Here is a 27,224-nt window from a genome sequence, read left to right as displayed (position 1 = left end):
ATAAGATTTTTATTCTAACATGTAGGATAATATTGGTATACAGTAAGCACTCAATAAATGTAGTTGTTGCTGCTGGTGTCAAGAATAGTCCACTGACTTCTGTGAAGCTGTGAACCTGGAGCTGGGTGAGCACAGAAGCAAGTGTGAGATGCAGAGAGTATAGAGAGCAGAGTGGGCAGAAAGTGCATAGGGATCCTAGAACCCGTAATTAGGAGTTCAACAGTACCAAGCTGTCACTACACACTCACAAACATACCTCCCCAAATTCAGAAATGGAGGGTAAACCTGAAAGTGTGCCCATGCGTGCAGGTATAATGGGAACCTTGAGACTCTCAGCTAATGGACAGATCTGGATAATAGGGGAGCATGGGACTAGGAGTTTCAAGGAAATGTCAGTTTATTGGGTCTTTGAGGAGCATGTGAGTGACAAGTCAGAGAAATATGAAAACGACACTCGGTAAGTTTCAAACTGTAGCATGACTACCACCCAATTCCAATTAGCAACCCCATTCCCGTTGGAAGCTGGTGTGTAGAAGTGCTCTTCTGGCCCTAACTGGGTCCCAGGTGAGGACCTGGGTTCCTTATAACCAATGAGCAGCATCTTTTTTTATATTTAACTTGACAGTGTTTCTACCTGGTTTGCAATCCATTTGTCCTACTGGGACTGAAGCTTGCTTGGCACCACTTGGACCTGCTTGCCCTGTTACCAGCTTCTCCTAAGGGGTGGGTATTATTTCCTACATCCTTCATGCATAACTGATCCAAATCTGAAACTGGTGCTGCTACCACCCACCTTGGAAAAATATCTCTCATGAGACCCCCCCCAACTCGCACCCCAAATTCAAGTTCCTTAGATATAGCAGCTAATTCAGGGCAGATGGGGGTAGCTAGCCACCACAGTCACTGAGATCTGGACTGGGAACAGTGGTTCTCTACCTCCCACTCTTGAGCTACCTGCCCTGGGGCTAGGCTAGTGTTCTGAGCTTGGGTTCTGCCTTTTAAAAGTTTTTTTTTCTTTTTTTCATTTTTATTTCACCACTGGTCAGATGCCAAAACCCTGGTACTTCTTCCTCTGGAGTCTATACAGGCTAATAAGAACATCTGTGAATGCCAAGTAAATAAAATGTTTCAGTCTCCTTGCCCCGTGCATCTGATCTAAGGAATCTTATTCTCCCAACTGTCCGGCTCCCAGTGATGTCTCAGACCCTCAGCTCCCCCAAGCCTCATCTATCTCCATGTTCCATAGATACATCAAATTAAACCTAAGCCTCATTCACTATCTTCCCTTTTCACACATCACCTCTTGCATAAATCCGTCCTTCTTCTCTCTCTGGCCATTACTCCCCAGTCCTGTCACCCTGGCTCTGCTGATGCCCCATCTCTGACCACATATGGTTGGTCTCTAAGTCTGAATGGCTCTCAAACCTGGCCTTTCCCTATTCACACTGACATTCCCTTAGATCAGTTTCTATTCCTGCTACTAGATAACAGTTATGAAATACCACACTTCAGACACCGGTAAGTACTTTTCAGGCAGTATTTTAATGAATTCTCTAAAAAATCCTCTAAAGTAGGCATTACTTATTACACCGATTTTACAGATGAGGAACTGACTTTCAGAGAATGTAGATATTTTGCCCAACATCTTGGGATTAGTGAGTGCCAGATTAGAACCCAGACTCACTGGCTGCAAAGCTCTATCACTTCTCACAGCTTCTCATCACCTCCTCAGTTTATAAGCGCCTCCTCCTTGGTCTCCCTTCTTCCAGCCCAATGCATTCTCCACACTGCTTTCCATCTAGAATATTCTTTTTGTAAAAGATCTATCCAGTCAGGTCAGTTCCCCACTTTAAGGCCTCCAATGAGCCCTCATTCCTCCCAGGATAAAGTTGAAATACCTGGACAAGGCACACAAGGCCTTCTCTGTGGTTTGGCTTCAAGCACACTCCAGACACACAAAACTCTTTTCCACACTTTGACTATAATATGTCATTCCCTCCACCTGGGTGTGAAACAGAAGGCATTCCTGGGAGCCAGAGAGAAGCACAAGCGTGGGTAGAGCAATGCTGAGTGTGCACGTACCAGCTCAGGGCCAGGCTGGGACTCTGAGTCCAGGCCCTGGTGACACCAGAAGGGACTTGTGTTTTGAGATTCTTACAAAGAAATTTATGTGGAAAGAATCTGTGTTTCTGGAAAGGAAACATTTCAGAAAACAGGAGAGACACAACCAGGGAAGAAAACAAAAGACAGAAGTGAAGTGAGAACACATCCGTAAAAATGAAAAATTAGAATCCCTGCTGAAGGAAGCTCTGGATGGCATATGGAAGATTCTAGGTGGTTGCGACATTTGCATAGGAGGGAATCATCATTCTTAGCTCACCAGGTCACTCTTTCCATTTTTATCATACTTCTCATCCACAGGAAAGCTGCCCTTTCCTAGCTAATTCCATCAAAAACATATTTTAAAACACTGTATTAAGTGCTGGAAAACAGATTTAAAAGACCAATCTCTGATTTTGCAAAATAGAATATAAACTTGACTTGTAATTTGAGGTCCCTGCAGTCAGAGATTAGGGCTTAGCTGACTTTGTATCTATCCCTATGTATAGCAAAGCCACAGAACATAGCCAAAGCTCACAAGAAGTGGAATGAATCAGTGAATGAGTGAACAAATGAGTGAATGGGTCTGAAGGGTTCTTCGTAGGTGGTCCCCAGTGCAGAGAATGGATTCTGGCCAATAATTAGGAAAGCTGCCTGAAAGTAGAGTGACGAGTGATAACTCAGAGCAGCAGCCTCCATCTCAGCTAAGCACTGGGGGTACCTAGTTACCAGGCTGGGGAAGATCAGCTCCAAATGCAGACAATGCCTCCCAGCATGTGGCAAAATAAGGTCCTGCCCTAATTCTCAAGCAAAGAAAAGGATTCAATACATGACAAACTGTGTTCCTGCAAGACTAACAAAAGCAGTATCTAAAGCTATGCTGTTCTTATTTTAGCACTTTCATTTTTTTCAAAGCGAGTTCCTTTCCCCACTAACTGTAAGCTATTCCTGCCAGCATCTTTGAGAGGCAGACCTATAAGCACAGCCCCATTTTAGGGAAACAAAAATTGCTGTTAAAGGTCATGGAAAATTGTCATTGCTAGTGACAGGCATCTTTAGAAACTGTATAAAATTCACCCATCTCTTAACTCTTGAAGTCCCAGGAGTGGGATCTGACTTCAGAATTGTCAAATTCTGTCAAATCTATTCCCCAGCCCACCTTGTCTTTCACACTCCTAAGATTTTTCTACATTCAACATGACAATACAAATCTTCCTCTTCTTCCATTCAGGTTAGAGCTTCATTAAGAAATTCATCTTTTGTCTTTCACGTTTTGTATATGTTGTCCCAATTTCCTAAGGCATTATTTTAGGAACATTTAATGGGCAGATTTTCTAAGTGTAGGGGCTAAGTAAGGAGTGTGCAAGTATCTCTTCTAGATTTAGTCCAAAGTGCTCAGGAGGGGGAGTAAAGCATCCTGGGAATTGTTAACCTACAGGCTCAAGGCTTAACGTAGAAAATACAGCTTGACATCCCCACCCCTCTTCGGCCTCTTCCCTGCCCCCAGATAGGAACTAGTCATGTTCTTGATATTGTAATATATAATAAAAATAAAAAGGCTTTATCAAGTATAGTAGACATTCCTTTGGTGTTTGTCTATTTTCTAAACCTGGTTCTCCAGCCTTTCCACTGGTCCTGTACGTTAATTAGCTTTTTCCCAATAAATTCTTTTTCTACTCAAGTTTGGTGAGCATCATTTTCTCAATAGTATCTTATTGCTTGGTCGTGTTAGGGTTAGGGTGACCAGAAGTATATTTTAAGATTTAAAAAGACATGATAATTTCTTGCATTTCTTCCCCAGAAGAGTCCCAAAAGGCTTCCCTAGCTCCCCCTTTTCCATGGGGCTGTGGTAAATGCCAGTGTTGCTCTTGCCCAGGTGGGCTTCACTCAGGACCTAGTTATTATTTGCTGCCAACAACTCTGGTGCTGCACACAGAGCTTGCCACTCATTAAGCATATGTTCTGGGTGTCCAACGGAGCCAAGCCTTCCCGTTCTCTGCTATCACTGTGCAAATAAAAGCCAGAAGCAGACCTCTTTTCTGTCTGGTTTGCCTCATCTTCCAAAGATTTGAAATGAACTCATGGGTACTATCTTGCTAACTTGCATTTTCTAATGGGGCCAAAGCAGTGTGATAAGAGGTCAGTTTCCACCCTGCAGTTTCCAAAAACTGTCCTGGTTCATGAGTCAGATGTCTAGGATGGACCAGCCATTTGGGCAGAGAAAACTTCTGAAAGAAAGATCTCATCAATCTTTATCTAGTTCTCTTTTCTGAGCTGCAGATTTAAATATACAACTTCATGCTCTGTCTGGATGTCACATAAGCACCTCTAACTCACCACTCTGTAGATAGAGGTGCTATGCTAACTGTCCTCTTCTTTTAGTAACGGAACTTCTCAGGTTTTAATCTGGCTTTTATCAAGCCAGTCAAGCACTAGATTTCCTAGCCTCTCTTGCAGCTAATTGTGACCATATGACTAGGTTCAGGACAAAGGTAGGTAAGAAGTGATGTGTGTAACTACTGAGTCACCTCTGTAAAGATGAGCTTCTTCCCTGCCCTCTGCCGTCCTCACTCCTCCCGGTTGAGAAATGTCCATCAATGGAGCCATCTGTTGGGAAAGGTGAACTCACCCCACTAGCTCTGGACTGCTACAGAAGAGAGGAAGCTATTTTCTGTTACTGTATTTTACGGTCTCTTTGTTCAGGCGCTTAGACTATAATATAATGCAAACAACTCAATCTTTTTCTCCTTCATTTATACGTTTCTCCTCTTCTATGGCTCCAGCACACGGACAGCTTCCCTGAAATCCCAAGCCAGACTTGCAGGCACCTTTGACACCGATTCCCTCTCAACCTCCACATTCAACTATGCCAGTAATCCTTCCTCCACGTCTGGTCACTGTTCAGTTCTCTCTGTCCACTGCACCATGTGAGTTCAGGAGCCCTTAATGTCTTGGCTCTCTTCCTGGGAGGGTCTCCTAGCTGGTCTCTGCTGCATGTCTACCCATACCCTCCCCACACCGAGGTCCACATGACATTTGTAAAATGCACATGTGACTGTGACACTCTCTCTGACCTTTTCAGTCTCCCTCATCTAGCACTTGGGGAGCATAAAGGTTCCTTTTATACGGGGCCACTGCCCTCCATTCCTCCTGTAGCACTAAAATCTTCAACCACACTAAAATATTTGTAATTAAAAAAAAAACATTGTGTCCTCCTTTGATTCTTGGATTTTGCACATGCTGTTCCTTCTGTAAATTTCCCTTCCCCATCCCACTTTTCCCAATGTATGCCTACTTTTCCTTCCATTTTTGCTCCACTATTACTGCTTCTAGAAGCTTCTTATTCTTTCTGAAGCCCTGGTACCTCCAGAGCATCCTATAGCATTGCCTAAGGAAACAGTCACCTGTTTTCACCATTAACAATCTCTTCCCTGGGGACATTTTAAGGCTATTCTATAGTAGGTACTTAATCCATTTGTTGAATGACTTAATCCTGTTGATAGACTTTATTACTTGTATACTAAGTATTTTTCCCTACCTACCCTTACATTGTTCCTTGTAGACAAAATATACTTACCACATCATAGACTATGGGCTTAGTCACATGACTTGCTCTGGCCAATGGAATATGAGTAAACGTGTCTTAAGAAATGTCCAAGCAGAAGCTTAAAAGATATTTATGTGGCTTCATGTTGCCCACCTTGAAGACTCTGCCATGAGAACAGCATGCTCAGATATCTGCTCTTTCATCCTGAGGTTTGGAATAAGAAGACAGTTGGAACCTGGCCAAGTCCACCAATTCTAGCCAACTCCCAGCTGACCTGCAGCTGACTGCAGCTTTCATATGAGCAAAAACTAAATGTTCATGAGCTATTGAAATTTGGGGGTGGCCTACTGCTACATCAAGATGCTGACTAATCTACCTATTTGGGGTTTATCACAGTATTGAGGGCCTCCTAAGTGCCAAACACTGTGCTAGGGGTTTTGCATAATTTCGTTTTAATTATTACAACAACCCTGTAAGCTAAGTTAGCTCCCCATTTTAAAGTCAAAGAAAATAAGGTAAATTATTAAGCTAGTATTCTAATCCAGGTCAGTTTGACCCTAATCCCCACCCACCCACTCTTAACTTCTGACTTTGCCTCCCCAAGAGCCAAGGGCATGGGAGGAGAGACCTCGCAGGACCCTGACAGAATGAGAGGGTTCTAGTCCTAATGCAGAGCTCACTTCCCAGCGTGCTCCAGGCGCTGCAGGAAAACAGGGGAAGCAGCATGTTCTTCTGAGTTCTTCCTTGTTTTTTGGCCCGTAAAGAACTCTAGTCATCCAAAATGCCTTTTTTCATTTTTAGAGAGCCAAAAGCTATCTTGAATACGAAGATTTTAAGCATATATATGCCACAGCTACTTCCTGTGTAGCTTCTGGGTGCAGATCCCAGATGGGCTCTGACATGTCAGCAGTGTCTGCCTCCTGGGGTCACATCCACTGCCTCCTGGGGCCTTGCTAGTGTACACTTCATCCACTCCTTTCCTTTATGTCTCAGGCCTTTCTGTTTTTTTTTGTGGAAGGGTGAGGGATTTTTTTTTTTTAAGATTTTATTTATTTATGCATACAAGAGCTGGGGTACAGCCAGAGATTCAGGGGGTGAGAGGATTCACCAGAGACAGAGTAGGGAACAGAATAGGCAGACTGACTGAAATACACTGCTGAGGGGAGCAGCGGGCGAGTCAAGAGAGGTCTGCTGCACCATGTGGGTTGCTCCCTGGCCAGCTGGGGATGGAACTCATGCTGTAGAGGCTGCGGATTGCTTTCATAGTGTGGTGCTTAACCCCTTGCGCCACCAGGGAGGCCCAGGTCTCAGGCTTTAATCAAAAACACTAAATGCTATGCTTTCTCTCTTTTCTCTGCAATGTTTCCTGAGTCTTGACAACACTGAGTCTCACTACCCACAGGTCCATTAGGGATAACATTATGTTCACTCAAATCAGGAGTTCTGGTTTGACCTTACCCAGACAAGAAAGTCTCCCTAGATTCAGACATTTGAAACAACTAAATCATATCAAGCCAGTGAGGCTATATCTTATTCATTTAATTAATAAAATGCCATCACTTGGACAAGTATCTTATTTCCTTTGCTTCTTTGTCTTATTTAATATAGGTAGGTTATATCAGCCTTCCTTCTTAGAAGGCATCATGAATTTGAAAGCCATTTAACACACAGAAAGCATTATATCAGGCAAATAAGCAAGAATGACCACCACATCTCATCTTTCTTTATATTCGTGACTGAGGAAAAGAAGGCACCATCAGAGCTAAAATAGCTGGAAGGAGTGAAGAGGTCAGAGAGTACTGGGATGAAAGCTGAAACTAGAAAGGACTTTCCAGGACTAAGTTGGCTGGAGAAAGATTCATCCCACCTGGTCTAAGGACTTGCCTTGCTTCACCAATACAAGGTCTCATTTAATTGTTCAGAGTGACCCTACCCTGCAGACCAAGCACCAGGTGCTACTCCAACAAAAGCTCTCCCTTCCCAGATGGTGTTTTTCATTCCAACCACTAATGGTCAGAGGAACAGAAGAAAACTGGAGTTCTATGATGGCTCTTCACTGAGTTAATACTAAGAGGGAGAGCAGACCGTCCCTCTTTGACTTCCAACTCATCAAAATTATATGGAGAAACCACAGAATCTTAGACCTGGAAATAACCTTAGGAATTACCTTTTTTTTTTTTTTAAGATTTATTTATTTATTTATACAAGCACTGAGTACAGTCAGAAGTGCGGGAGGATGAGAGAATTCACCAGAGCCAGAGTGGGGAGCAGAACAGGCAGTCTGACGAAGTACACTGCTGAGGGGAGCAGTGGGTGTGGCAGGAGAGGTCTGCGCGCCATGTGGGACCCTCCCCGGCAGCCGGGAATCGAACCGGTGCTGCAGAGGCTGTGGACAGTTTGGCAACCCAGCGCTCAACTGCTGCGCCACTTGGCGGGGGTGGGGGGCAGGAATTACCTCTTTCAACAGATTATAAAATGAAGGTCTCATGGTTATAGAGTATATTTGTGGAGGACATGCAACTTGAACCCAATCCTCAACTCCCAGGTCAGAACTCTTTCTGCTAAACAAGCTGTGACAAGTACTACTAAGAGCGAACTGAGCACTAGGTACGAGCATTAAGACTGCTAGTGTAATAGAAGCATAGCATTGCACAAAGACTACCAAATAAACACAAAATAAAATCTGTGTAAGCTAGCCACTCAGCAGAATCATACTCCTGTGAATCTAAAATCTAAAGATTGGGCCTTTCCTGGTGGCACAGGCGGTTGGGCGCTATGCTGTAAAGCTATCCGCAGCCTCTGCAGCACAGGTTCAATCCCGGCTGGTCAGCGAGGGTCCCACATGGTGCAGCAGACCTCTCCTGTCGCGCCCGCTGCTCCCCTCACCAGTGTATTTCATCAGTCTGCCTGTTCTGTTCCCTGCTCTGTCTCTGGTGAATCCTGTTATCCTCCCACACATCTGGCCTGTACCCTGGTTCTTGTATAAATAAATAAATCTTTAAAAAAATCTAAAGATTGTTAGGGGTAGTGAAGCACCCCCCTTTCCTAGTCCAAAAAGAAGCAACCAGACTGGGGGGTGGTGGGAAGGAGGGAGAGTTCCTTCCCAAGTGTTGAAAGAAAATGTATAAGGCTTCTTTCTTGGGGGGAAGTAGAATACAGGAGGGGGGTGGAACTGAAAGGTATACAGGACAGGAGAGGAGGCAGTGGAACCTGAGGTGTCAGCAATCTGTAAAAGCAACACCTCCTTCTCCAGCATAGTAACGCGTTAACTCTCTAGAGCTGGTAATACCCAAGTGTAGCCTCGCCGTCTCCAGGCATTGACTTGAATAAAAACAGGACCAGGTAGCAGGCATTCCTGGAGATCTTCCTCCCTGCTGCAGGCTGGGTGGGGAGCCCTTCCAAGGACCCCCACAATATTTAGCAGAGCTCCAATATTGTTTTTTATAGAGACTTCTGATGAATGATGTGTTTATGCTCTGGAGTCTCTGCCACCAGACCATGAGCTCCTTGGGGACAGGACTGTCTGATTCATCTTACTCATTCTAGCGTGATGCCTTCACGTGCCAGTAACTCAGCAGCTGACTGTGCAGGAATAAAGGTCTTAACTCAGTCATTGCTCTTCTGGGAGTTGAGTTCAGACTGTCCTACCCCCACTCCAGGTTTGGGCTTGATATGCCTCCTCCACATTCTAGAGCACCTAGGTAGTCTCATCATAGTTTTTTTCACCATCATCTCAAAATTACCTAGAAGCTTGTTTGAGTCACTGACTCCACTGACTCAATGTAGACTGACTACATTTTGAGGACAAAATGTCTTTTTTTAAAAATCTGTTTATTCTCAGCACCTAACATAATACTTGGAAACCACAGGAATTGAATACATGCTTATAGTATGGATGAATGATTGAATATAACCAAAAGGGCAGGTGCCAAACGAAACACTAATAGAGGCAGCAATCTTTATCACAGAGAAACTCAAAGGAGTCTCCAGGAAAATACATCTCCAGCTCCCCACTCTGTTCATGGAGTGTGTCAGGGTGGCCACACAACTCCAGCATTTCTTGCAGCCGCTGCTGCTGGGAAGGAAGAACACCATCCATATTCAGGAACAAAGACAGAGTGAACCCTCCTTCAAGTGCTACTGCTTGAGGGCACCTGTTGCTAAAATAGCAGCTGGTAAGCATTTTGTTTTGTTCAGGACAACAACAACAAAAAACAATCTATTACAGGAAGGAGCATCATGATGACAATAAGAAATCATGAGGCTAAATATACAGCAGGAAGAAATGCAGAATCTAAGCAATGGAAGATGAGGAAGGAGCTGCTAGAGCCTGAGGAAAAAAATGAAGTGTTGATTAGAAATTGCTCAGCCAGCATTAAAAGAGAGAAACAAGGGGAGGAGGGTAGGTGGGGAGGAGAGATAAAGAAAAAGAGAGAGGGGAGCGGGAGGTGATAGGGAGGGAGGAGAATGAATGTGTGTGTGTGTGTGTGTGTGTGTGTTTTCCTGGCTTTCTGACTCATTTTTAATCTGTCCTTTCCTTTCTCCCTCCCTTTCTTCCACCCCCTCAAGAGAGAATTCATTGATTGAGCTGGGCTAAAATTTCTTACCTTTCCTCTCCTGGTTTCTCTACGAACGATGTCTGAATGCATCTCACCCCTGGCTGCTGTCCCTCCTCCCTCTCCTCCCCAGCCGCCATTGTTAGTTCCTCCACTTGGCTCAGGCTGAGAGGTAGTTTATCCAGTGGCACCTGACAGCCTCGATGGGACAAGAGGGAAGCAGGACTGGGAACAGTGGTGCCGGGGTGAGGACCAGTGGGAACTAGGAACCAGCCTCGCTAGCGGAGCATGAAGCCCCCCCAACCCCCAGCTTTCTGATAGCTGAAGTAGCCCTGGTAACTAACCTGTTGCCTGCTTCCAGGCAGGGGCAACCTTTCCCAGGGCAGATGGAAGGAGGCACTGACAAAGTAGCATCTCCCCTCAAAATAAAACCCTTAAAGAGAAACTCAGAAAGGCAGCTTAGAAGAGTGCAGCAAGAACTGGCCCAGGTGCTGGAGAACCGGGTTCCTGTCGCTATTCTGTTCATGTTGGCTGTGTGCATATCGCCTCTCATCTCTATAAACCAAGGGAACTGATCTAGATGCAGGGGAGAAGTCTGTGGTCCCTTCCAGGGATCTGAATTGGTTCCATAAAAAGCTGTTAGCCACCTATAAGGGCTGTATGTTGTCCCTTCATCTCCCACCCCTTGCAAGGAGTGCTCCTCTTGGGCATACCCCAGGGTGCCTGAGAGAGCAGCCCTGACTCAGGGACCCTCTCCCCAGGGGAAGCCTTGCAGACTTCAGGGAGATGGTGATAGAGACTCAAGGTCTAAGTTCCCCTCACATCAGTAGAGGCAAATTAAGGACATTCAGAATCAGGGAGGGTGGAAGGCCCTAGGAGACCAGAGGAGTGGGGAGGCATGGATCTGCCAAACCCTGAAATTAGAGATGATTCATATTTGAATAATGTGGGAGGGATGAACTCAGAAGAGCCAAGAGAAGAGGCTAACTCTGTGGAGGATGCACCCCAATCTAAACCCAACAGTGGGGAAGAGGCAGGGTTAGGGACCCTCCATTTGGAATAGATTTTAAAAAAACCCTGAGGCAATCAATAATCTTATTCTGAAGCTAAGGGAAATAGAATTCTCCTCCTTTCTTCTTAAATATTTTACCCTCTGCTGATGACTTGCCTTGGAAATTTTAAATTTGCTCCCCTTTTCCTACTGACTTGATTTTTTTCAAATCTTCTTGTTGATAACCACAGAAGGGACAAAACTTCATTTTTGCATGCTTCTTCCTATTTTCTCTCCCACTTCACTGTCCCCATCTTGTCCTCACCACATTTCTAATTCCTTGCTGGTCTCTCGCATCATGGTAATTTCAATGCTTGCCTCTGATCCAGTCCAAGCTGCCCCAACCTTCCTATACACACACTCCCCAACTCCAAGCTGGCCATCCTGCCTGGACCCCTGTCCTCCCCCTCTTAAAGTGTGTGGGACAATGTGTTAGGAACAAGAGCCTTTCCAAACCCCAGAAGGGTGGGGAGAAAGTTCACAAACAGGAGGGAAGATCCAGGTAGAGGAAGTGACTGATGCAGGAGAGAAGCCCAAGGCTACCGGATATCCTTCAAATTACCTTTACTAGAAGATGTGGAGCCCCTTTCTTGGGGAAGGAAGCCTCTACTCCACTGCCCACTCCTCAAGCGGTACTAAGCGAGAGTGCGAGGCCCTAACCCCACAACCAAACCAACCTCCATCCTAATCTCCAGGAGCTGCAGGGAAAATACTCGGGGGCTCCCATGTGTCTCTCTCCCGGGAAGGAATTAAGGAGATGCTATTCCACCCACCCCACACCTCCGGAAAACCAGCTCTCTTAATTAACCAGTCTCCTCCAAGCCTCGGTTTTTCTAGACAGGTTTTCCCCTGGACTCAGAGCACCACAAACTCAGGCTAAGCCTGAGGGTGAACCGTTGTAAGGAGGTGAAATGCACATCGGCAAGACCGATCTCCTAGGGAAGGAGTCAGACACCTGCATCTCGATCCGTCTCACTTGTCATGGGGTTCTCCCCCCCGACCCCCATTTTTCTCTTACACACACACACACACACACCCCTCCCCCCCACTTACCACCAGCCTACAAAACCGCTTTAAACACACCGGGGAGAATGGGGGTGAGGTGGGGTGCGCACAGCACAGCTACGGGAAATACAAAGTTACTGGTTTCGGTAGAAAACGAGACTTACCTGTCAGCCAGCAGAGAGCCACGCACGCCAGCACGACCCTGTCCATTCTCCCCAACTTCCCCCGCCAGGGAAGGAGCGCGCCAAGTGGGAGCGACAGGCGCGCGGAGCTCCGCGGCGGTGGCACGGGCGGCGCGGGCAGCGGGGCCCCCAGCGTCCCCCGGCGCCTCCCCGCCCGCGGGGCGGCCGCGCAGGCGGGGCCGGGCTGACCGCGCCGCCGGCGGAAGGCGCGCTGCCGCGGGCTCGGGGTCCGCGCGGCGTCGGCGGCGCCTCCCCGCGGCCACCGCGCACCCGCACCCGCACCCGCACCCGCGCGCCCTGGCAGCGCCGCGCCGGCCGAGCGCCTCCCCGCCAGAGCCCGCCGCGCGGGGGAGCTCGGCCGCGCCTCCCCGCCGCCCGCCGCCCCGGCTGCCGAAGTTTCTGGGTCACGTGCCGGCCTCGCCGCGGGGGGCAGCGCCGAGCTGCAAAGCGCACCGCGCCCTGGAGGCGCGGGTCGGCCTCCGCCGGCCGCACGGACCCCGGGGAGGTCTCGGCGCCCCTCCAGAGCTGCCCAAGTTCGGACCCCCGAGCCAGAACTGGGGGAGGGGACTGGAGCGTCGGGGGGTCTGTGCCTGCTTGGCTCCCCGCCAGCCGGGAGTGCGGGGAGGGACAGAGCGGCCGGGGTGGGACCCGCGGGGACGCGTGGCTTGACCTAGCCCGGCAACTCCTCTAGGACTGTGGCTGTGCCCCTGCCCCTTCTGGTTCCTTTTTGGACAAGGAGCCAAGAGGCTGCGCAGAATTCAAACAGGTGGGCGAACTCCCCTGTCGTAACTTTCTTCTCTTAAATTGGTATGAGGTTGGGTAAGGGCAGCCGGCTGTATTCTGTGTAAAACCAGAATGAACTAAACAATTTGTACAGTTGTCCAACACTGTGGTTTGCAGGGCACGTTCGCAAGGATTATTTTTATTTATTTATTTATTTTAAGATTTATTTATAGAAGAACCAGGGTACAGGCCAGATGTGTGGGACGGTGAGAGGACTCACCAAAGGCAGAGTAGGGAACAGAACAGGCAGGCTGGCTGAAACACACTGCTGAGGGGAGCAGCGGGCGCGACAGGTGAGGTCTGCCGCGCTGTGTGGGACCCTCATCTGCCGGCCAGTATCGAACCAGCACTGCAGAGGCTGCGGACAGCTTCACAGCACTGCGCTCAACCGCCTGCGCCACCAGCGAGGCCCTCTTTCTATTTTCTTTTAAACTGTTCTGTCTTGTGTGGAAGTAGTCTATAGTATGTGTTGAGACAACTAAGAAACCTATGCTTTGTTTCACAAATACGTACTAAGTACGAGGTGCTTGGAGAAGGCTACAAAGACGAATCAGAGTCATCTTGCCCAGGGAGAAGGTAGACTGAACACATATTCTTAGCAACATGGGGCAAATGTGATAACAGAGATAGATATAAAGGATAAGGGACCGGCCCTCAGAACATAAGGGAGCTATTTAGTGGAGGGATAGAAACACCCCATCTCAATAGACATTGGCAGCATGGGTGTGATTTGGGCTGTTCAGGGATTGATGGTGGAAAGGGGGCAGGGCAGGAGGAAGTGCAAGCAAAGAAAAGAATGGAAACAACGCAGAAAAGTATAAAATTGCCCCTGAAACCAGAGTGTTTCTAAAAGGTTTGAAGAGTACCTCGAAAGAAAGACTCCATGTACTTCAGAATGAATGTAAATGTGGTGAGGGGATGAGATGAGCCTCAGAAAAGGGGAGAATACTTTTGGGACAGTGGTCTCTTCTGGCAACCTGATATATGAATCCCCTTCTTATTTTTGAGGAATTCTAACTATGGAAGCCAGAAAGTTTAGAACCACCTTTTCAACCACCCCAGCAAGACACAGGCTTGGGCCCCAGGAATGGTCGGGAACCCTCTAAATGAGTGTGCTGAATCTGGAGCAAGAGATGCAAGACACAAGGATAGCAGAGAATTGGTTTTGCCACTGCGGTGACAGTGGCATCCAGAGTTTAGGGCCAGTGGTGCCACCGTGCTCTGAGGTGTGATTTTGGCTGTGTAGCCTCCCTGGGTTCTGGCTGGTTTTCTGCACCTGGCTCTTCAACCTTCTTGGCAATTCCCTCTTTTGTTTATTTTTGCCAGAGATGTCTGATGCGTGCAATTAAAAACCCTGGCTAATACACTGTGTGAGAGCAATCTGGAAGATTACTTCCTTTCATATACAATAAAATAAAATATAGAAAAGAATAAAGAAGGTACCTAACATCTGTAGGTTCTAGGTACAGCTCTAGATGTTTTATAAGCGTTCTCATTGAATTGTTTTGAGGAAACTTAAGCCCACAGAATTTAATAAACTTTTCCAAGAACAGGAAACTAGTAAGTGGCAGAGGTAGGATTTGAACTGAGGTCTCTTGACTCCAAAGCACTTTGCACCATAAAAGGGACATCTAGACCAGAGGGTTGAGGTGATGCTGCACTGATGTGTGTGTGTGTGTGTGTGCATGTACACATAGCATACTCGAAGATTTAAATCGTGTTTAATAATTAAGCATATGTAGCAATGGCATTTTATGTAAAATGTGGCATAAGAGCAAGTTCACACAGTTGAGAAATTGGAAATGGGAGATAGATGGAGTGAAAAGAACCTGGATGTACATGTGAAGAATGTTCAGAAAAGTGAACTTAGAACATGTGCTCAGAGTATGGGCTCTTGTGTATGTCACCAAGACATTAGGTACCTAGAGAGAAGCTTGTCCCAGGGTGAGTCACGGGACCCAGGGGCCTTGTACTACATGCTGGCAATTGGTTTTCTGTATAGTACTCTCCAGGTCTGTCTTCTAGATAGAATGGTACTTTTGGTTTATCTGTATCTTTTCAAGTGGATGGGGCTCCGGACCATCCCTAAGGGGATGCTAAGCTGGAATAAATGACAGTGTGTGTCCCTTCTCAATGCACAAAGCATACCAAATTGATGAAGGGTTAGGAGAGACCATAAGGGTACCCCTAATGACTAAAGCATGCAGCCTGAGGGATGGAAGGAGTAGGGTGGTGGTATTATTTTGTTGTCTTAGGGGTGAGAGTAGGATCCTGGTGCTTTTCTAAGTTGGTTTTATGATGTCCAACATCAGCAGCGCATAAAAGTGCTGACTTGACACACCGAATCCCAGCCTCCACTAAAAAAAAAAAAATGAGTTGAGAAACTCTGGATGGGGCCAGGAAATCTGCATTTAGCAGCCTTCCTCAAGTGCTTCTGACACATACTCCTGTTTAAGAAGCATTGCTTTATCAGAAGCACTACCAATCACTTTTTGTTCTCCTGGGAGCTGTTGAGTTGACATATGTGAATGAACCTCAGGTCTGGTTAAGTTCTAGTCTGTTTTTTCTGGCCAAATAGGACAGGACCCCCAAGTAGAGACTGACTCCTTATAGTCAAGAAAGGGTCTGGATACTCCAAATTTTGCGGCAACAAACATGTCAGAACATAGGTCGGGGGCAGGCACAGCAGGATTTCCAGGACTCCCACAGCTGGAATCTTGTGTGATGGGGAAGGGGAGAAACTGACACAAAGCTTTGTCAAAACCTCACACTAAAGAACAGAATTAGGACACAGAGAAAAGAGAAGTGAGCCACTGCAAGGAGACATGCGGGTAGCTGGTAGCTGGTAGCAACCACATGGTTCTAAATATAATGTGGCTGAATCCTCTTTAAAACATGATTTCATTGCATGCACACAGGCATGCTTGCACATGAATCCTGCTCCTCGTAGGGCTTTTGAAAGCACAGAGATGACATTGCATTTCTGCTTCTCTCTGATCTCGAGTTCTAGGGGGAGTCTGTGAGGTGTGACTTTAACATATATACCATGTTTCTTATCTAGGTTTTGTTCATCTGTCTTCCCCCTTCCCCTCAGTGCTACCTTTCAGATTTGTTATCTTCCCCATCCTGCATGTTTTCAAAACCAGCCTGAATGAATTATGCATTTAAAAAAAATCTAAATTAAAACTAGGAGCTTAAAAAAAGAAACTGGAGACTCTAGACACACTATACTGAAAGTTGGAAACATTTTCAATCTGGAAGTCCTTACATATTGAGGAATAAATTGTTTCATTAGGAAAACGCTTTAAAGAAAGGAAATGCAAATGTAAAGAGCATGATGCCAAAAAAAAAGAAAAAAAAAGCTGTACTGCCAAGAACAGAGGTAAGTACATAATAAGTAAAAGATTGGGAGAGTGTGCTGAAAATTCCATGTACTGGAAGCAGATTTCAGCCAATACCTGCTGTCTTAGGCTTCAAATCAAACTGCAGTGGTGCAGGGCACTGAAGGAGGTGACATCTGCTTGCGCCATCCTGAGGCCAGACCCCACTAACGGTGGACAGCTGTCTCCTGAGCTAGCTGTCTAATAATGCTTCCCCCACAGAGGTCTATCCAAGGATAATGTGCAGGGAAAAAAAAGAGCCAAGTATAAAGTTATATTTAGAGCATGGTCTCAAATACAAAAAAATGCATTTAAAAGAAAGGAAACAATAAAAGAGCAACAACAGTTATCTCTGGGTAGGACTGTCATTCATTTCTTGGTTTTTTCTTTATAATTTTCTGTATGGCTAATAGTTTTATGATGTAAAATATTTTAGTAGAGAAAAGATACAGCTGTGCCACAATTTACTCAGTCCCTATACATCCCTAGAAAAAGGAGAGAAGCATGAAAAAGGGGTGACAGGTGTTTTGTCAGGTCTGTATCTTCAGCTAGTTACAAAGCCCCCAAATGTATACCTACTCTCATTCTGCCTCCATCATGAGCAGTTAATCAAGCTAATTAGGAGCAGTTGAAGCCTTTGGAGCCCTTATTGAATGATAGTTCAACCTCTAATCATAAGTTAGTCAGAAATGAAGGCTGCTTCTCTTTTGTGAGTCCTGTCTTCGCTTTTATTTTTGTTTTTGTTTTCATATTAGCATCCTTTGGAGACAGGAACATCAGTGACAGGCCCCCAAATGAATAGCAGGGCAGAATTCAGTGATTAAGCAGCATCCTTCAACCCAGAAGGGGTAAAAATATAGGGGGCGTGGCTGCCTGTGTTTTATCATGGCTTTGGGTGCAAGGTTTTGATGATTAAGCCAGAAGATTGCTTCTCAGAGCCTAAGCACTCTCCTAGAGCTGCCTTCTTCCCTGGCACAGATTAAAGACTGAACCAAAGGGAGGGAAGTGAGCCAGAACAAGTAAGTCATCCAATGACCTCACTCCCAGAAAATGGGCAGGGAGGGGAGCTGGAACAAGAAGTCCAGAAAACTGAATATCATGAAAAGCAGCAGCTCAAACTGGAGAAGGGTCATTTGTAGGTTCTCAAAGCCAGTGTTAAAGACTGGCAGCCTTGACCTTTGTCTTGGAGTTGTGGGGTGTGGCTCTCCCATAGAAGTATCGTTTCTGTATGCACCTCTAGTGCCAGCAAGGCACTGAGCAGGTTTTCTATCCTCGAGCTCTAGATGGATTTTTCAGGCTTTTAATGATCTTTCTACACCATTTGTAGTGATGCAACCAGGTGCAGGGCAAGCAGGGGGCTGGGGGTGGGGTGGCCAGGAGGCTGGTAGGCTTCCTAGGCCCCAGCGAATCTTTACTCTCTCTGGCCTTCTCTCACTGGTCTCTACCGCACTCTACTGCATGGCCCTCTACTGCCACGTCCTCTGCTCTCTGCTGACTGCATCCCTGTGTTACCGCCCTTATAGGCTCAGTCTCTCGGCTCAGGTGTGCCCACTTATGCATGCCCACACCGTACTCCAGGTGCCTCCATCAGGCACGCGTGTAATACCTCAGGTGTCGATCATTGATGCTAATGACGGAGTGTTGATCATTGATGCTAATGACAGGAGGGTGGAAAAAACCTGATCGCTTTCATTTATCCTACACTGTGCCAATCCGAGCCAGTACCTTATACACACAGAGGAGATTAGTATATATTTGTCTAATTACACATTGTTCTAGGGTACACTTCTTGGCTTTTGCATATCATCTCTCCTTCCCTCGCCCCTGCATTCATTCATTTATTCCATATGCATTTATTGTCTTCTATATTCTAGATATTATGCTGCCTAGATATTTAAGATGAATAGGAATTGAAAGATGAATGATTCAGAGCCCCTTATGTCAAAGAGCTTAGAGTTGGGTTAATGTTTCTCTCTGTGTGTATGGGGGGGGAGAGAGACAGTCATGGTTTTTAACTGTCACAATGTGGCAGAGCCTATCTTAGGACATGTACCAGGTATAGTGGGGGGAGGGGGGACAGGGAGAGGGATCAATTACCTCTCAGAAGTTCTGGTCAGAGATATTTTCATGCAAAGGTGACCCCTGAACTAAGTCTTAAAGATGATTTGGATAGAATTTCTAAAAGCAGAAACAGAGAAGGAGGTCATGTAGATGCACAAGCAATAGCAGGGGTGTGAGTGGGATTCGTTGCCCAGAGCATGGCTTCACAAAGGGCAGAGTCAGCAATGGAGCTGGAGATGTAGGCTGATGTAGGGGAACAGGCTATGAGGTCTGGACTTAATTCCAAGGGCAATGGACCACCCATAAGGTCTTTAAGCAGAAAAACAGGATTAGTCTTTGTAAGGGCAGGAATGACACAGTGCAGGTTTTCTAGGATCCCATGCAGACCGGATAAAGGAGGAGTCAGAGTCCTCAGTGGTTTTGCAGGTTTTTATTGGGATTACCAGGTACATGGCAGGCAGGAGTATTGGGGGGCTGGGGGGCTGGGAGGCTGGCAGGCCTCCCAGCCCCCAACAGGTCTTCACTCTATGGGTTCTTCGGCCTTCTCTCGGCTTCTGCTTCTTCTTTCTCGGCTTCACTTTCGGCTTCTCCTGGCGTCCCCGTGACGCTGCCCTTCAAAAGCACTGTCTCAGCCCAGGTGAATCCCATCTACCTCTGCCCACACCCTACTCCAGGTGCCCACCATCAGGACCGCAAGGATCCATCATCTATCCTGACGGCGGGAGGGCAGAAAAGCCTGACATTTTTCCTTACCCTACAGTCTTCAGCCAGATTATTCTGGCCACAGGGTGTAGGATAAATTGCTGGGAAGAGAGACTGCCTCTCCCACATGAGAGTTCACTCTGAGAGCCAGTAGGAGACAGGCACCCAAGCTAGCCTGCAGGGCAGGAATGCAGAGCAAAGAGGAAGTGAAAGGTGGTAGAGGGAAACACCAGCGGCAGAATCCTTGTGACCTGAGGAGAGGTTGCATGCGTGTAACAGAGCAACCAGGAGGAATTCAGGCTGAGTTACTCAGAAATATGGCAGTGCATTTAGACGGTAGCTGGAGAAGATGGGGAACTTGGGAATCCCCTTTTGGCAAAGCATCATGTAATAAACATTCTGGAGCATCTATCATGAACAGCTTGGAATTAGAATGTTAAAGAATCAAGGATCTCAGATCTACTCACAGGCTGTGCAGATGTCACTTTACTACTCTAAGCCTCCACTTACCATCCTGCAAAATGGGGATAATCACAGAATCTATTGCACAGGGTTCTCAAGAGGAGAATTGAGGTAACCCTTGTTTGTGCAGAGTTTAGCACAGAGTCTCGCTCAGGAGCTTTCAATGAATGTTGCTTACTTTTACTACTATTATTGCATAAGTTAGAAGATACCATCTGAGCAATATCAGAGCCTTAAACTGGCATCAGTAAAAGACTAGCATTAGGGAAAATGTTTTCCTAAAACGCTGTCTTCTTGGGTGGTTTTCCTAACACTCCCTCAGCTGAAAATCACACCTCAAACTTAATATAAAAAAGGAAGCCACCCAAATCTCCAATGGCTTCTCACCCATTTAGTTGGAATCCAATGTCCTTATAGTGGCCTTGCAAAACCTAAGTGATCAAGCCTTGCTCCCTCTCCAACATCTCTCTACTTCCCTCCCCTATTCCACTCCAACCAGACTTTGCTGTTCCTTAAACATGCTCAGTACATACTCACCTTGAAGTCTTTGTACTTACTATTTCCTCTGTCTGGGATGTTCTTTGTCTGACATCTTCTTGATTTGCTTCCTCATTTCTTACCAGTATTTACTTGAATTTAATTTCCTCAAATAGAGCCTTTTCAAACCACTTTGATAATATACCTTCATCAGCACCTATTCCCTTCTGTTTTATATCTCTTCATTGGACATATCGACATATATTCAGACATCTTACATACACAATTTATGACTATTGTCTGTCTTTTTGCTATGTTATAAGCTTTGTTCTGTTCAACTTTTTGCATTGATAGATCTGGCTACTCAGTAGACTTTACACATATCTCTTTGAATGAATGAAGCAGTTTCCTCCTAGAAACACTTTTCCCTTGTTTTCCCTGTTTTTCTCCCTGCTACTTCAGAACTTTCTTTTCAGGTCCCTTTACTGGACTTTGCTTTTTCTAGATGCTTTTTAAGTGCTGGTGTTCCACTGGACTCCATCCTGAATCTTTTTTCCTTCTTTCTGTCACCCTAGGTGATCTCAAATCCATTTCCATGAATTTAAATACCATTTAAATATATGTAGCTTACTTTCAAATTCTGCCTTTACCCCATGACTTAGATAGCCCTTCATTCTCTAGCATTCCTGAATAGGAAGTTTATCTGGCTGGAAAGGGGTGGGGGAGTCTGTTCTGATTACATAGTACTTTACTTAAGTAAGATTGAAAAATAATTGTATCAAAGAAGGAGAGAAGCAGAGGGGCTTTTGACCCTCTTTGGCTCCAGCATAGTTCTCCCTCCCTTCAGTCCACACTACTTTAGGAAAAGATAGCAGTTGGCAGAGTTACTGGAGCCCAAACCTAGAGCTCCTGCCTTTCTTTCATTTCTCTATTCACGCCATCAGTTAATTCTATTTTTTCCACAAAGTGCAACTTGAAGTCATCCTTTCCATGTCTATTGATGTTCTCTGTTCTAGGTCACCATCATCTCTCATTTGAGCCCTGAAAAGCTTCCTAACTGGTCTCTCCATGTCCATTCTTGCTGCTTTGAACCTATTCTCCAAATAGCATCATGACTCCTGTCTTAAACTGTAAACCATATCATGACTTAAAAAAAAAAAAAAACCTTTAAATGGCCATCCACATACTTAAAACAATACTTGAACCCCTGACACTGGCCATGCCCAAACCCCCGCTGATGACACTAACTCAGCATGTATCATTCCCCTCCTGGCAACATAGAGCCACAGCAACCAGTCTTCCATCTCTTCCAAAGATATACAAGCTCTTATTTATCTAGGGCATATCATCAGATATGCTGTTCCCTCTGTCAGCTCTTTACCGGACCAGCTCCTTAAGGATACTGAGGTTGCCCTGGCTACCTATCTAAAACTTTAGCAGTTAAATCTAAATATTGTTTTAAAATGTTAAAATAAGAAAAAGCCTTAGGCTTTCTGCTCCTCCTGGTTCTACAGACAGCTGCCTCTTCTTGTGCAGTGCCAGCATGTCCCTCAGAGACCATGGTGAAGGTCAAAGTGAGTAAATTTGGCTGGATTGAATGCCTGGCCACCAGGGTTGCTTTTAACCCTGGCTAAGTCCACATCCATCTCCTAGGAGCGAGATCCTACCAATATCAAATGGGGTGATGCTAGTGCTTAATACATGGCGGAGTCCACTGGTGCCTTCACTATGTTGGAGAAGGCTGGGGCTCATATGAAAAGTGGGGCCAATGGGCCTCCCTGGTGGCACAAGAGGTTAAGTCAGCACAATGAAGCTATCTCAGCCACTGCAACACAAGTTCGATCCCCAGCCAGGGAGCTAACCCATATGGCACAGCAGACCTTTCCTGTCTCGCCTACTGCTCCCTTCAGCAGTGTATTTCAGTCAATCTGCCTGTTCTGTTCCCCACTCTGTCTCTGGTGAATCCTCTCACCCCATTCACCACACCTCTGGCCTGTACCCCTGTTCTTGTATGCATAAATAAATAAAAATAAATCTTTTTTTAAAAAAGAGTCATCATCTCTGCCCCCTCTGCTGATGCCCCCATGGTTGTGATGGGTATGAACCATGAAAAGTATAACAACTTCAAGGTTGTCAGCAATACCTCCTGCACCACCAAATGCTTGGTCCCCCAGTCAAGGTCATCCATGACAACTTTGGCATTCTGGAGGAACTCATGACAACAGTCCATGCCATGGCTGCCATTCAGAAAACTGTGGATGGCTCCTATAGGAAACTGTGGTACGATGGCCAAGGGGCTGCCAACATTACCCCTGCTTCTACTGGCGCTGCCAAGGTTGTGGACAAGGTCAAACCTGACCTGAATGGGAAGCTGAGTCTCATAGTCTTCCAAGTCCCCACCCCCTAAAGTGTTGGTTGTGGCTCTAACCTGCCATCTGGAGAAAGTTGCCAAATACAATGACATCAAGAAAATGGTGAAGCAGGTTTCACAGGGCCCCCTCAAGGGCATCCTGAGATACACTAAGGACCAATTGTGTCCTGTGATTGTAACAGTGATACTCCTCTAACTTTGATGCTGGGGCTGGCATTTCCCTCAGTGACCACTTTGTCAAGCTAATTTTTTGGCATTACAATGGATTTGGCTAAAGTAACAGGGTGGTGGAGCTCATGGTCCACATGATCTCTAAGGAGTAAGAGCCCCCTGGACTACTAGTCCCAGAGAAAGCACAGGAGGAAGAGGGAGGCCGTCAGTTGCTGGAGAGTCCTTCCCCTACTCATCCACACTGAGAATCTCCTGATCTGTCAGTTACCTCTCAGACCCCCTGAGGAGGGGGGGGGGCTTAGGGAACCCTGTCTTGTCATGTACCATCAGAAAAGTACACTGAAACCAGCCAAAAAAGAAATAGAAAGTATTGGTCAATATGAAGTAGCAGGTAATGAATTTATCTAGCAGTCTGGAACAACAACAACAAAAAAAAATGGTGAAATTATAGGAAATAATGTTTTCAGACCCTGGACATCAGGAAGAAGAGGTGAGTTATTCCTGAAAGAACAGAAATAAATAAGGTTGTGGTTTGGAGAGAACATCTAGAATGCAGCAGTCATAGGGGAATCCTGGTGAGCACTGCTGACTCTCGAGTTGGGGAGCTGGAGTTGGTTGTTCTGCTCTGGCTATAGCTCACAGGGCAGACTACCAGAAAAAAGGAAGTAGCACAAAGAAATAGCTTTGGAAATCTTCTGAGGCTTTTCCTTGAAGTGCCATCTGAATACTGATCAGGGCATGTGGGAGGAAACTACACAGTTCTCGGGAAAGAACAACCTGAGAGGATTTGAAAGAACAATCCTTGAAACTCACATAGAGCTAGAAATAGTTTGTGTTTCTATCAGCCAAAGTAGAAAAACCTTCATATTTATGCGTTGTCAGGCAGAATACTCAGATAGGTGTTATATCAGTAGAAAATTAGTCCTTAAAGGTTGCTTGATTCCAAATAACAAAGAATAAAAACAAGGATGAAAAGGTACAAAACCCAACTTCAGCTATTTCCAAATACAATAACTCTGTTTCAGAACAAACCACAAGATGTATATAAGAATACAAAAATATTCAGCTCTCAACAAGGTGGAATTTATGACTGTCATACAATCAAATATTACAAAGCTTGCAAAGAAGCAAGACAATACAATTCACAAGGAGAAAAATCAATCAGTAGAAACAGACCCAGAAATGACATAAATGATAGTATGTACAGACAAGGACATTTAATAGTCCTTAAAATTATATTCTGTGTTAAAGAAGGTAGATAAAAGAACAAGTAGAAATGTGTAAATAGATTCAAATATATGCTAGAGATAAATGTAATTCTAGATAGAAAACAGATTCAAATATAATTCTAGAGATAAAAATGAAATGATCTGGTAGAAAAAATACAGAGTAGGATTAATAGCAGATTGGATATTGAGAAGAAAAGATTAGTTAACATGAAGAAATAGCAATAGAAACTGCAAAATAGAACCAAGAGAAAAAAGACTGAAGAAAAAATAAACAGGGTATTAGTGAATGGTGGGTAACTCCACACAGCCTAAATGGGTGGTGAGGACATTTTGGGTGGATGGACATGTCCATTACCTTGATGGTAATGGTGGCTTCTCAGCTGTACATATATGTTAAAGCTCATTAAATAGTATACTTTAAATATATTCAATTTATTGGACTTTAAGCATGTTTCAACATTGGTATAAAAAAGGTAATATCAACATGGGAGATGGCAGTAAGATGAAAGAAGACTTGGGAGATTAAGTGGAGGGCAGGGGGAACAATAATTTTCCAAGTTTCTTGTCTTTTTGAAAGCATGAGTAGGGATATCTTTTGACTAAAGAAGTTGTTATAAGAGTATGTTTTAAAATAAGTATCTTAAAAAATTTGTGGGCGGCCACTGAATGAAGCAAATTAGAATGTGTAACTTTGAAAGTAGCAGAAGACAAAGTAGAGCCAAAAATACTAATCAATCCAAATAAAGCTTTGTATAAACTGGGTTTTATATAAATTGAACCATACACTACATACCCTGCTGTGTTTGCCTTTTTTCATTTGACAGAATTACCTTAAAATTTATCCATGTTGAATATCAATAATTCATCCCATTTCATTCATGAGTAGTAGTCTACTGTACAGATAGACCACAATTTGCTACCAAGTCATCTTTTTTATTTATTTTTTTATTTTTTATAGAGGCATGTTTATTTATTTATTTGTTTGTTTTGTTTGTTTGTTTTGTTTACACATGCACTGGGTACAGCCAGAAGCACGGGAGGGTGAGAGAATTCACCAGAGCCAGAGCGGGGAGCAGAGCAGGCAGAAGGACCGGAGCACACTGCTGAGGGGAGCAGCGGGCGGCAGGAGAGGTCTGCGCGCCATGTGGGACCCTCCTCCGGTGGCCGGGGAGCAGCCGGGGATCGAACCAGCGCCGCAGAGGCCGCGGGCAGGTTCGCAACCCAGCGCTCAACCGCTGCGCCACCAGGGAGGCCCACCAAGTCATCTTTTAATGAATACTTGTATAGCCCAGTTTGGGGTTCTCCTAAAGAGAACTGCTATGAAAATTCATGCACAAGTCTGTGTGTGGGGATATATATATATATATATATATATATATATATATGCACACATACATATATATATATATTTCTCCTAAATGAGTGGGATTTCTGGGTTGCATGATAAGTATATATTTAACTTTTTAACAAATTGTCATAATTCTCCCACCAGTAAAGTATTAAAGTTGTAGTTGCTTCAGAGCCTCACCAACATTTTATACCTAAATTAAATAGACAATTTTCTAAAAAAGGCACAAATAACCAAAATTTGTTGACTAAAAATAAGGAAACCTGAAAAGACAAATGACCATACAAAACATTGAAATAGTAATCAAAGGTCAATTATGTGCTTGAAATACATATTGGGATCAAGGAATTTTTACTAGTAAATTTTACCAAAATGTTAGGGGATGCATAATTTCTATCTGTTGTTTAAAGTGGACAGAAGAAAAGATGGAAGTTCATTTTAAGAAAGGATCACAATCTTGAGTCCATTTGGTAAGGACAAGACAAGAATACTTAAAATTCAGTATCATTATGAAAAAGGAAACAAAAATCCTGTAGTAAAGTATGATTTAAAAGGTCAGCAATGTCACATGAAATCAAAAAAAGATTATATTAAGAATGGTAGGATGCTTCAACATTAGAACGTCCAGCAATATCATTAATTATATTAATAAGATCAAAGGAGAAAATATACGGTCATGTGAAAAGATGCTCAAGATGCATTTAATAAATTTCAAATATTACTTGATTTTAAAACATATACATATACTCTTTTTTCCCCCAAAGATTTATTTATTTATGCATACAAGAGCTGGGGCACAGGCCAGAGATGTGGGGGTAGAGGTGTGTGAGAGGCTCCACCAGAGACAGAGTGGGGAACAGAACAGGCAGATGGACAGAAATACACTGCTGAGGGGAGCAGCGGGCAAGTCAGGAGAGGTCTGCCTCGCCAGGTGGGCTTCTCCCTGACCGGGCAGGCATTGAACTCATGCTGCAGACGCTGCGGATTGCTTTATAGTGCAGTGCTTAACCCCTTATGCTACCAGGGAGGCCCACATACACTCTTAATAAACCGAATACAGAAGGGAATTTCTCTGGGACGCATATATGACCAGAAAATCCAAGGAAATCAACTGTCACTATTTTGAATCAATTTGAGAGTTTGATTAAACACACAAGACAAACCCTAAAAACAACACTTTGTCCACATATCAGCAGAAATCAATTACAAAACATAACAGAAAAAAGGTTTCAATACACATGCTAGAAATAGTAAATTATAACATATTACTTATGTTTTACATCACTAACAAAAAGTGAATAGGACCTTTACGAGGCAATCCCTAAATCTTTCAGGCCCTTATTTAAACCTCAACTTCTTAACTCTATGTGTACCCTTCCTATCATTTATTTCAAAACCGCATATTGTCTGAGTCTCTGCTTTTTGTCATCTTTCCATGAAATTGTGATTTTCTTTTTCAAGATTTATTTGTTCATGCATATAAGAACCAGGGTACAGGCCAGATGTGCAGAAGGGTGAGAGGATTCACCAGACACAGAGCAGGGAACAGAACAGGCAGACTGACGAAATACACTGCTGAGGGGAGCAGCGGGCGAGACAGGAGAGGTCTGCTGCGCCATGTGGGTATCTCTGCGGCCGGCAAGGGATCCAACTAGCGCTACAGAGGCTGTGCTCAGCTTCACAGCACCCCGCTCAACCGCCTGTGCCACCAGGGAGGCCCAAATTGTGATTTTTCTTGAAGGACAAGATCTTTTTTTGTCCTGTTCTTCAATCTATCCCCCACCCAACGCCTTTCACAG

General features: G+C 44.9%; 1 protein-coding gene and 1 pseudogene across 2 annotated transcripts in view; one reads left to right on the top strand and one right to left on the bottom strand.

Moving 5' to 3' along the window:
• Window positions 1–12,478, bottom strand: part of ILDR2 (immunoglobulin like domain containing receptor 2) — a gene marked incomplete at its 3' end in the record, with an annotated part of 56,120 nt that extends 43,642 nt beyond the window's left edge. The window contains exon 1 of the mRNA XM_084251189.1: window positions 12,424–12,478. Coding sequence (XP_084107315.1) covers window positions 12,424–12,469 — 46 coding nt within the window. The 5' untranslated portion in view covers window positions 12,470–12,478. The remainder of the gene's footprint in view (window positions 1–12,423) is intronic.
• Window positions 1–23,000, top strand: part of LOC311182427 (glyceraldehyde-3-phosphate dehydrogenase-like) — a 264,611-nt pseudogene extending 241,611 nt beyond the window's left edge. Inside the window, exon 2 of the transcript in view lies at window positions 22,436–23,000. The product of the transcript in view is annotated as a glyceraldehyde-3-phosphate dehydrogenase-like (transcript). The remainder of the gene's footprint in view (window positions 1–22,435) is intronic.
• The last annotated feature ends 4,224 nt before the right edge of the window (window positions 23,001–27,224 follow it).

This window comes from Talpa europaea (genome assembly GCF_964194135.1).
Source record: "Talpa europaea genome assembly, chromosome: 12".
NCBI classification, from domain to species: domain Eukaryota; kingdom Metazoa; phylum Chordata; class Mammalia; order Eulipotyphla; family Talpidae; genus Talpa; species Talpa europaea.
The sequence above is the reverse complement of the archived record's forward strand: the minus strand, read 5'-3'. Positions and strand labels throughout refer to the sequence as shown.